This window comes from Polypterus senegalus, chromosome 11 (assembly GCF_016835505.1).
Source record: "Polypterus senegalus isolate Bchr_013 chromosome 11, ASM1683550v1, whole genome shotgun sequence".
In the NCBI taxonomy this organism is placed as follows: Eukaryota; Metazoa; Chordata; class Cladistia; order Polypteriformes; family Polypteridae; genus Polypterus; species Polypterus senegalus.
This window is the reverse complement of record NC_053164.1, coordinates 156,334,991-156,346,946: the sequence shown is the minus strand read 5'-3', so window position 1 is coordinate 156,346,946 and position 11,956 is coordinate 156,334,991. Positions and strand designations below refer to the sequence as shown.

Here is an 11,956-nt window from a genome sequence, read left to right as displayed (position 1 = left end):
TTTGTAAATATGCACACACATCCAAGCATAAACCGATTAAACTATAAGGCCAATTGGTCCAGCGCCATTAGCTAGAAAAGTGCTTGCAGCATCTAGCCTGAAGGCAATCTCAGACACGAGATAGACATTTTTTCAAAGGTTACTTTCAGCCTATGACAGAAATTTAGAAAAATTGTTCAAGAAGACACACCTGAGGCATGCTATAAACATTTTAATAATTAAATTACTGAGGGAGACTCGTTAATTATTTTGCACAACAATTGGCGGGGCTGTCCCCTACTGGCCCTTAATGCAGAAAGACATCCATTTCCTTAATCCATATATTCAGGGCTGGGATGTGAAAAAGCTAAAGCTTATGCCAGCAAGCATCATGTATAAAGCAGGACCACCACCAGCCGATCACAGGCAAACACACATTGGAGCCACTTTTAATTATCGCTAATTCACAAAACCTGCATGTCTGATTTGTGGAAGGAAACCCAGACTTACATATTGAGAACATGCAAACATCATGAAATGAACACCCAGGGCACAAGCTTTGGTCTCCTTATTGCAAAGCAGCACCATTATCACCATGCCACCCTAATGCAGAAGTGCCACTGATTATTTTGTGTAGCTAGTGAAGGCCTAGGATTCACGGAAATGTAAACTGCAACCACTAGGAAGGCAACTTTTACTGGCTCAGTTCATTAAATGCCCAGATCATCTGAATCGACTGTCCTCAACTTTAACGTCCTGGCAGATTACTTTGCTCTTCACCCTCTTAGAAACAATCCTGCACCTTAATTTCATTCCAGCTACTTGTACCTTGTACACTTTTATTTCAATTTATTCTCAAGATCTTCTATGACCATACCATAGGCGAAAATTAGGACACAGATTTGGTAATGAATAAATGTTTTGTCAGAGGGCTTTGCCATCACCATCCAGAACAGCTGCCATAAACAATCAGCTCTTCCTTTACTCATGAACAGGACCCAAGGTTGTTAAGCTTCCCCACACTCTGTAACATGTATTACACATCCAGTGTGCACAATTGCTGAGAATTATCTGTCATGAACTATGTGAGAGGAATTGTATATTTAGGGATTTAATACCACTTCTCCCACAGCACTAATGATTCCCAACCTTTTGAATCCCCCGGGATGGTAACATGTAATAAAACCGCAGCAAGTAGTATATTATAGCATAAACATATACAAACCCTTATACATTATAATATTTATAAGGTTATAATATTTCTTCCCTATCTTTTTCTCTTCTCAAAATAGTGACTTCTAGAAAACATACTATTTACAATTCATAGGTAAACACACCCCAATTGAAGTTAGAAAAGATATATTGAATTGTTTGAATGTGATTTTTGCCATCAAGAAAGTGATGTACAGAAAGTGAAATACATAAGAACCCACTTATTAGCCATCTGTCCAAATACCATCCACCCAAAGAGTCTATAACATGGTCCTGAAGAGATTACCAACCTTTCTCCAGTTCAAATGTCACATGTGAAGTACGCTATAATTCTTAACTTGTATGTCTTACCAACATCCAGAATGTCACCATTTTGCAGTGTCATGATCAGTAAGTAGTACAAGACAAACTGGTTACACTAAGGAAATACGTGAAGAATGAATGTCCTTTTGATAATGTGAAGAGTAAAGGAAAGTTTTTTTTTTCTTTTCAACTTACTTGTATGTGCCCTGTGTTGTACTGGAGCCCCTCTACAGTTGCTCCCCATCGTGTACACAAAGTTGCCACAACAGGACATGTTCACTATAAACCTAAGAAAGGGTTCAGATAGTGCAGGATGACATGCATGCTATTCTGTATAATAAATATTATTTTCACTCTTTCCATTCCTCCAGCTACTTGGGATACTCTGCTCAGTTGTTATGTGCTGCCAGATGTATGCAGAATGAGCTCCAGAACACCTTAAGGGGAAGATGGTAATATTTGCAAACATGAAGCATCAATAGTCTGTGAAAGATCATCAGTGGCACCCTTCAGCTCAGTGCTCGTCCAGCTTCCTTGGACAGGTATCTTTAACTTGTGGTGGCTCAACTCTAGCTCTGACCCAACCCTAACCACTGAATCATGCCCCGTGTCTCATTCGTGAGACATTATTCTATGAGCTGTTTCAGTAGTCTGGTGAACTCTTTGCCTTTCCCTTAACTTGATTCTGTCTGGCATTTACAAACCAGCTCCTACATTGGATTTTCTCTCTCCTAAACTACCAAATAAAGCTTTTTGATTTTCTCTGTTGTCTATTGTGTTTCAGATTTTATGCTTTCTGCAGTGACTTCGGTACTGTGAATATTTGGCAGACCACAAAGGAGAGTTAATGACTTGTAAAATACCTTAAGACTACTCAGAAAGTATTGTTAACCACCTCTCACTGGGGTCATTTAGCTTTGTCATGTTCCTCATTTATTCTGAGGTTGCAATCCAGGATCAGGAAAGTGGCAGTGACACCCTCATCACCATATGACTGGGAACAGCAAGAAGCATAATAACAGTTTATAATGATGATTCATGATAGTTTTTTGCTTAGAAGAGCTGTTGAGGGTTGCACAGTTTTCAAAGAGTCAAAAAATTATTAGGCTCTGCTAACAATTCAAATGACAATTCTTGACCCAACTAATTTAACAAGCGAAGGCAAACCACACGAATGAACCTGCAAATTCTGAGATCTTACAACTGAAAAGGTGCCAAAACTTTCCCAAATGCTTCACTTACTCTTCAATTTTTTCAGTTCAAACAAATCATTAAGTATATATTAACACTTTAATTAAATTACCATTGTTTTAGACTGTTTGCTGTAAAACTTGAATTTACTATTTTTACTTCAAATGTCAACAAAATATGCCATTTGGTAAGGAGTGGGGCTAAACTTTTGATCAAAGCTGTATGTACATCTCGGATCTAAATTCTGAGAACAGAGTTTCACTGTACTATAGTTATATTAGGTTTTTTTTTTTGTCCTCTTGGAATTATAAGTCCACTTCTATATCGAGACTCCAGTACATACTGTACATCTGGCAAATGCATATTTGTTAGTTCTTTAGGATACCTCAATATTTAAAACTGGTAAGGCTGTAATTTAAGTTGCTTCAAATGAAATGCTGTGTAATGTGAAAACTATTGTGTGAATTACAGTTTTGAGCAATATTTCCTGCTACGTTCAACATCTGATCTTCATGTAATTTTACTTGCTTTTAAAATGCCTATCAATTTTTCAGATAAAAGTTACCTTTCATTAACAGTACTTACTTGTTTCATCTTTACACTTTTCCCCATTGAGTCCAACTGGACACAAAAACAAGTTTAGCAATGACCGAATTAAAAAAAATACTCAGGTATGGTGCAGTTTCTAAACAGCAAACACTCTATTTTAGCAGCACAATGTTATTACACAATAAAATACCCTACCATTTTCTGCAACTGCAATATCAAACAGCAAGTTCCCATGGACAATAACTGAATGTGGCTTCTTACCACTCATTTTAGAAAAAATTGCAAGTTTTGAATTGATCACATTAGATCCATAAATTCCATTTCATTTCAGTTTTAATGGAATTAAGGGTAGGAACTGATCTGATAAACTGGTAAATTAAATAGGTCATCTGACATTAATGATAGAATATACACCTTCTTAAGAGTCCATCTACTTTCCATAAAGGTCTACACCATGGGGAAAATTCCAAACTAAAGAACTTGCAGACCTAAATCCATCTTCTAATATCCTGTATGACAGTAAGAGCCTTAACCCACCTATCAAATTAAAAAGTCTGTTAATCTTGAAAGAAACTGATAACAGTGTGGCAAACTGCAACATATCAAGAGCTTGATTAGGGATAGGGGACTGTCCACAGCATTTCAAACCTTGTAGATTTAGTGAATTTTTCTCAGGTCTAGATCTTCTTTCTCACTAAAGAATGATTCTGTAGCATCTAAAAAATGATGTATAGTTAAGTAAACCACAAAAAGAAATAAGCAAATCAACAGTGCCATAATTCAGAAAACTTTATTAAGTGTTAAAAAAGACAAAAAAAAGACAAAAAAAAAAAAAACGCTTTGTGGAATGTTCTATGGTCTGGTTTCCTCAGAGTGAATGATTTTATTGAATCAGTTAGCACCTCAGTTTCACCTACACCAGCATTTATAAACAACCATGACAGATCCTGATAAAATAATAGGTACAAAACACATGTACAGACCTCCCAATAACCAGAGTGTCCAGAGATACACTGGCCTCTGCTGGTCTTTCCCATCACAGCCTTTGTGACTTTTTTACAGTTCAAACAGTTTAGCCACTTACTGTGGCACTCCAAAATCTGGATGGGCTGAGGTGCTGAAGGAACAATAAGTAAACCTTTAAGTATAAACACGCGCGCACACACACAGACCATGGGATCAGTACCTCCAGGGTAATACAGACACACTATAATGCTAGGTATGGATACCATGTTAGGACTGTGCAAACAATTTCAGTTTCCCCCATAGTTAAAGGGAAAATATCCGGCATCAGAAAAAAGAATTAAAAAAAGGAAAGGGCTCTATGCCTCAGACTCTAGTCCCACTGGATCTCCAGCCTGTTCATCACAATGGGTCTCGCTTTCCAACAGCAGAAACTTGCCATCACTAGTGAGTGGCACAGTCTTCATCAGCTCAGCCAAAGCCTCCGGGTCCTGAAAGAGAAAAAGGATGGCATTCAGCTAGGGTGGTACAAGCAGAGGTCACCACATCAAACATACGTTCATAAGTAACTGTTAAGCTTTCCACAAGTCTCCTAATTTCCACTGCACACAATTAGTGCATCAATGTAGAGAATCATCCTTGTTCAGCAAAGAACCTCCAGCAAGACCCTGGGACTCCAATCAGTTCTTTTGCTAATGCCAATGTCTTCTCTGTGTCTAAGCTAAGTTCTGCTTGTAACCAGAACTGAAAAGTAATTATTTGATAATTATGATGTGTAAGCCAAATTAGCATGTATAAAGGACAGTTCCTTAAGGCAGACACCTTAAGTAATTAGGACAGATGGACTGTTCACAGACAGGAAAAGAATGTGCTATATTGGGGCCTTAGAGAGCCTAATCATACATGGTATTGATCACAAATAGCTCACTAAAAAGTTGGTATACTGTATGTTAAGGTTTGTCAGAATGCTTCAAAGCCTGAAGCCCACAGCAAAGTTGGGAGATTCTTTTCAGCTGCTTTTGTACGTATAAAGATTATACCACAATATTTATTAGGTGTGAAAGCTGCATTTTAAAGCAGCTTAAATATATACTGTTGTACTAATACTTCTTGTCTTGGTCTTTCTGCCATTTTTACAGAAGGGGTATACAGTATATACACACCGGTTTAAGCTATGAGCTGCATTAAAAAAAAAAAAAAAGTGCATTCCCAGCAGCTCGCACCCCTCGTTGGACACACTGTTTGCTACCCAAGAAGCAACTTCCAACATGTCAGTAGTAAAACTACCATGCTTTCCAGTTAAATTAACTGGCACAGAGAGAAAGGTGTTTACCTTCTGAGCCTCAATGATCTCTTTCCCCAGACTGACTGCATAGCAGACCTGCAAATGAGATACTTGTATTAGTGAGAGAATTCACAAAGTTGACAGCTAAGAGCTTTGTCATTTACTGTTAAAACAAGTTCTAGCTGAAAAGGTGACAAAGATTGTTTATTTTATCCAGAGCAATGCCCTCAAGTTTTGTGAGGAATTAAGCATTGAATGGTGTACTGGTTGGGATTTACACTATTCACCATTCTAAAGGTCAGTGGCGCAAAATGGACTGCAGGCACACTCAAGGAAATATCTACAATGTAAAAGCAACTAAATATCTCTCTCAAAAGCTTCACACAGAAAGAATACATGAGATGTGTTGTAGACTGACAGAGATAAAAAATGCAAATTAATTAATTTCACAACACTGTGCTTTTGTATGCTACCTTCTCCCCTTCAGTGTTGCTTTCAAAGACATAGCACTGTAGTTTTGGACTCAAACCCTCAGATATGTCTGCTCCCACAGCAACAAATCCAATTAGCCGCTTGTTTTCCTGATGTGCAGCAAACTGTGTGATGTCACTGAGCTGTAGCTAGAGACACAAAAACAAAACCGAGTCAAATCTCTGAACGTTTTACAGCTGTATTCTGTCAGAAGCCTGCGTTTTGCATTTTCCTCGACTCTAGAACCCAGTATCCCAATTCCTGAGCCCTTGGAGCCCACTTTCGGTTACAATTCAGTATAATGCAGTTCTACATCCATTCTTCCAACCTATTTTATTCCAAGACAAGGTCTGGTTTACACAGTAACCTGTAATTTTACCCTGTTGGTGCAACTACAAAATTTATGAAATCTCATTAAACTGGAGATTGAGATTGCCCTACAGTACACTATAATCCACTATATATTACAGTAATAACCCACAGAAAGTTCAGTCTTTATAGTTAAATGTATCTTGAAATTTTGCTTCTCACGTAATCTTAATATTTGAGTAATACATTTAGGTCTTTAATCAGGGAACTGCACCTTATTTCTATGGTCTGTTCCCATCACACATTATTGTCATGAAGTGTAAACCTCCCTTGGGGTAGTGCATGTCACTTCCAATACCGCCTGGATGACAAATTCTATCAAAAATTACTGTGGAGAAGATTATGTCCTAAGACACCAACCACAGCCAGCCAGCCAGATGCTTGAAACATGCACTTAACGTACCGACAGGTTCATTACTATAATTATGATAAAAAAGATCTGTGCACTTACACTCATTCGGGTCACCTGGGTTTGTGGATCAACTAACCTGAAAAGAAAAAAAAAAGAAAAACAGAACACAGAAAATAAGCATTATTTGACTTATGTCTCAAGAGGAGATACTGCTGAAGTGTTGCTGGCACCAAGAGCTCTGTAGGTTACATGGTTTACTTCTACAGCATATCATACTGAAAGGTACTGCAATTTAAGAATGGATGTCACTGCTTTTCACTAAGACTGCTTACTAATCAATGTTTTGTCAGCTAGTCAAAGTTAAACATCTGATCACATTTGAAATAAAATGTCTCCCATGCGCATAACAAGCTTACAGCTTGGACGATGGTAATTATTCACCGAGACGGTGGGTGATGTGGGGTAAGAGTGATCCCTCTTCTCCTTCTTCTGCAAAAAGGAAGATTGATGGCTTTTCCACCTTTGATGTCACTTCCAGAGTCTGCACACAAGGACCCACCTCTTCCCCCTAGAATGCATCATAAGCAGAAGAGCCACCATCTTGGGCAGTCAACCTGAACGACATGAAAGACTCGTATTGTGTTTTACTCAAGTTTTCTTTAAAATAATTTTTTTCAATTATATGGGGTTGGCCGAAAGGTGCCCCAAAATACTTATGTTGTCTGACTTTCACTTTACACTCTGAACTACAAGCTATCTGAATATTAAGTTCTTAAGTTGACTGAAGAAGCAGGAGAGTTAAGAATTACTCAAATATTTTTATTTCATTCAATACGGCACCTTTCAGAAAGCACTTAAAAACAAAAAAAAGTAAAAGAAGAAAACAGTTAATATACCATTCCCTTATCATGCAAGTACAAAAATACAAATAAATGTCATTAGAAATAGACTTTCAGATATTATTGTTGACCTTTAACTTTGATTTTCAAAATAGAGTGAAGTGCATTAGATGTGTGCCGACTTTGTATCAGATGTTTTGTAGTGTTGGAACATTTTTCTCCATTATCAGAAAGAAAAAACAGTTAAATGCTTACTTTATTTTTATAGAAAGTCATTCAATACACAATGGGTTAACTAAAAAAAAATTCTCAAAAGAAACTTTCAAAGGTCACCGTGCCAAGACATGTCCAATACTCAGATGGACTGTTGACCCCCTAGTAGTTTATCAAACTGGGGATGGAAATAAATGAATCGCAATGCTGGAAATTGCCTTCTATTGGCAAAAATGTTGTTTTTTTGTATGTATACCTGCACCATACAAAAACTGGATATGGTGCTTCAATGGTTGGTTAAGGCCTTCTAGCACAGCAGGCATTATGGAGTAAAGCTGGCTTGAGATACTGCTGAGCGGTTGTCATTAGTTAGGGAACTGGCTGACAGGTAACGGATATAAACTGTACATCATATTCATCATGGGCAGCACGGTGGTGCAGTGGTAGCGCTGCTGCCTCACAGTAAGGAAACCTGGGTTCACTTCTTGGGTCCTCCCTGTGTGGAGTTTGCATGTTCTCCCCGTGTCTGCACGGGTTTCCTCCCCAAGGTCCAAAGACATGCAGGTTAGGTGCATTGGCGATCCTAAATTGTCCCTAGTGTATGCATTGGTATGTGCCCTGCGGTGGATTGGTGCCCTGCCCGGGATTTGTTCCTGCCTGGAGACCTTTGTTGGCTGGGATTGGCTTTAGCAGACCCACATGACCCTGTGTTAGGATATAGTGGGTTGGATAATGGATGGATATTCATCAGTTTTGGGTGGAATGTGTTTGTCACATCAACGTACATTATAATAATGGCTGGTGATAATAATTATTGTATGCACAATTTATCATTTAGCTTGTTTGGCTACATTTCACTGCTTAGTCAAGGGCATCAACATTTTCCACTTTCCCTGAAACGTTGTGTATGCATGGGTCATAGTTAAGGTTAATATATGCACGTTCTCCCAGTTTGCATGGGGAATTTGCATTTTGAACCTTTATGTGCTTATGCAAGCTTTATAAATAAGGCCCCAGGAGGGTAAATCCAGCTTCACCACTGTGGCTATGCAGACACCAGAAGAGGCAACTCGCAATGACTATCACTAGGACCATGTTCTGCAGTCAATATCAAAAATATGCTCCCTTCTCTGCTCTAGTTGGCAAAGACTTCTGCTCCTGGACTCTCATGGAGCCCAAGATATTCATGGTGACCACCATTGACTCTGCTCTGAAGTGGAAAAGGGATATTTCCAGCAGCCAACATTACTACTGATGCTGGCTCTTAATGACTTGGCCCACTTCTTGTCTTGCTTAGCATATTCCCAGTGGGGATTCTCTAATCCCACTTATCAACATCTCTGACATATTCTCAGTGGACTTCCGATGCCTTACCTCTACTAGCTCTCCTGCAACTCAAAAGCTGTTAACAGAAAACTTCTCTTTCCTTCCTTTTTTCTGCTCTTCCACCTTTACTTTGCCTGGAGCTCATCCATCTTCACAGTTTTGCAACCAAGATCTTTCCCAACAACTGACTTCTCATCATCTGTTCCCTCATAAACTGACTTCACTACTTGTATGCACTTAAAAGCATTTCAGTTCTTATTACCCCCACTCGTCCTAGCTGTTAGCCGAGAATTTCAGATCACCTGCTTCTGTCCTACAATGATTATTCAGTTATAAAACAGGACCGGTAGGGGCATTGTGACTCCACCACAAAATACACCTCTTCTTAAAAAAAACTGAAAGCAAAGTTAAAAAATAAAGAAGCATGTTGCTCTTCCCGTGGTACGCCTGGCCACAAAAAACAATAATGGTTTATGCCCCCTTGTTACTGGAAAGGACTACATCCACATGTTTCTACTAGTTATTGATTGCTTCCTCAGTGTGGTGTTAAACGATTGTGGTTCAGCTATTCTTTTAGGTCTATTTGAACTCATTTCAGTTTTGACAAAACATTTCAAGTCTGAACATTAGCTATGCTTGTCTAAAAACTAAGTTTTAAATTCAACTGTTCTGATGTATACTTTTGTTTGCTTTAGTACTGCCTTTCTCCAAGACTAGCTGCATTCATCTTCAGCTAATAAAAAGATGGCTGCACTTTCTACATTAAAATGCAGTGATATATGTACTGTTAAGTAAGCATTAGCAAATCATTATAGTCCTAACATGGCAGAGACTTCAAAAAGTACACACCTAACAAAAAAATGAAATACTATGTAATGCAGCCTTGCTCCCACCAGACAGCCAAAAGTCCCACATTTGAAAAATTCCAAAAGAATATTGTACTGTTGCCCTAAGTTTCCTAAAATATCCTAAACAATAACAAGAAACTGCCCACACCCTTAGGTATTCTGCAAATTATTTTAATCCTGGAATTGTGTTTCTGGAACCTGTGTATGCACGACTTCACTACGATGGTTATTTAGATTTGTAGATGAAGATGGCACAAACCATATGTGATTATTAGGCAAGGATTATTATTAAGTTAGTTTACTACAATCATTTTTTCACTAAAGAATATTGTATGTTTAACTACAGTACATTGCACACAACATTTAAGAATTGGGTTAAGAATAATTTCTGGATTTTCCCAACATCCATGAAAAAGCTTCCTAAATTCAGTGTTAAAAAATTATATTGAGAAGGTACAAATACAGTATGTACTGTACAATGCTTTGAGAAAATGTGCAAGTGTAAATGCCACTTTCTTTAAATAAGAAATGCTTTGTATTTGAGGGCTGTTGTTTAAGAAATACATACACACACCCATGGAGTATATAATACTTACAATGACCATTTTAATCAAATACTTTATTTCAGGCTGTGACATTCTATTAACAGCAAAACAGAAGCCAATATTTCCAGAGACAAATAACCCTCTTCTGGAGTAGAGAGAGGAGAAGAATAACATGCTACAGGTCACATAGCAAGTCGACATCGGGGGATAAACATGCAATCAAGTTTAAGTAACCAACATCACCAGTTATTCACAGCATTATACTGTATTCTGCTAGGCTTACCGGAGGCACTGAGTGGTCACCACCAAGTGAGACTCTGTCATGCGGAAGATGTTATGGATGGCCCTGGCAGCAAGCACCTGCCTCATTGCTTCATAAATGACCTCTTTGCTTTGGTCTGACTTAACTTCCATGGAGCCCAGGAAGCGTACCACAAACATTTGATGTAGAAGAGAGTCTGTGAAGATAGCACCAAGGAGTCTTGAAAAACACAGAGTACCTTTGGTGAATTATCTGTTCCAAAAGCCAAAAGTAAAATGCTAAGACAAAAAATCCCCTAAGTGACATGCTCACTCAAAGGCTATACAGTTTAAATAGTGAAGAGGTTCAAGTTCTGCTACTGTTTAAGCCGTTTGCTTCTAATATGTGTAGAGGCTGAAAAAAACAATCATGAAATGGAATTAAACCAAAATGTAGAGTATAAAATGACTATACCTAGAGGTTGGTTCTTACCTTCAGATTCTCTGGCGTTTTCACTGCTAGACTCTCCAAAGGGGTTTGTGCGCCTGTACAACAGAAAACTGGAGAATGTTGTAAACAGCACAGACATGTACAACTCACCCCAAACTCATGTTCAAAATAATTTCCATATCCTTTCATAGGATTATGATCCTTGTCTATGCCCATTTCACTTTTACTTACAGCTCTCTGTATCTTGGTTTCTATAAACAAAATTTGATTAGACCATTTACAAAATCAGACAAGTAAGACCCCCGTGGCCCTGTATTCGGATTCAGCGGGTTGGAAAATGGATGGATATTGTGAAGTGAAAATGAAAATTAGTACTAGTATTGGTATTTGTGAAAGTGGAATTTTTAAATTACATAACCAATAAAAAAGGGATTATTTGATTTATAATGTAGTGTTGGCAAATGTCTTAGTTTATGCAAAGCTTAAGAAAATCAATTTTTTTTCTAATTTCATTATATTTTACATTTTGCTTTCAATATATTTCCTAGTTTAATACAGTTAGTCACTTTATGTAGAAACAGGATTCAGATTAAAAAGAACTGCATTAAAGATATGAGATATAAAGATATATGTAAGACAGTCATTGGCACCAAGAAGGCCAATCTGTGATGCCCAGGTTGCCTGCAGCCTAAGCACCTTCTTGAACCCAGACATCTATAGTGTCTTTCAATGTTTGAATGGGAAGCCTGATACAGCCCAACACATCCCTGATCCCAAAACATGATCCTAGCTGCCTGAAGACGGTTACCACAGCTCCCAG

General features: G+C 38.1%; 1 protein-coding gene across 1 annotated transcript in view; it reads right to left on the bottom strand.

Annotated features, from left to right (window-relative positions):
• Window positions 1-4,096: 4,096 nt before the first annotated feature.
• appl2 (adaptor protein, phosphotyrosine interaction, PH domain and leucine zipper containing 2) overlaps window positions 4,097-11,956 on the bottom strand; it is a 28,671-nt gene continuing 20,811 nt past the window's right edge. The window contains exons 16-21 of the mRNA XM_039769960.1: window positions 11,179-11,231; window positions 10,729-10,903; window positions 6,774-6,810; window positions 5,956-6,102; window positions 5,531-5,578; window positions 4,097-4,688 (exon numbers count right to left, since the gene is read on the bottom strand). Coding sequence (XP_039625894.1) covers window positions 4,557-4,688; window positions 5,531-5,578; window positions 5,956-6,102; window positions 6,774-6,810; window positions 10,729-10,903; window positions 11,179-11,231 — 592 coding nt within the window. The 3' untranslated portion in view covers window positions 4,097-4,556. The remainder of the gene's footprint in view (window positions 4,689-5,530; window positions 5,579-5,955; window positions 6,103-6,773; window positions 6,811-10,728; window positions 10,904-11,178; window positions 11,232-11,956) is intronic.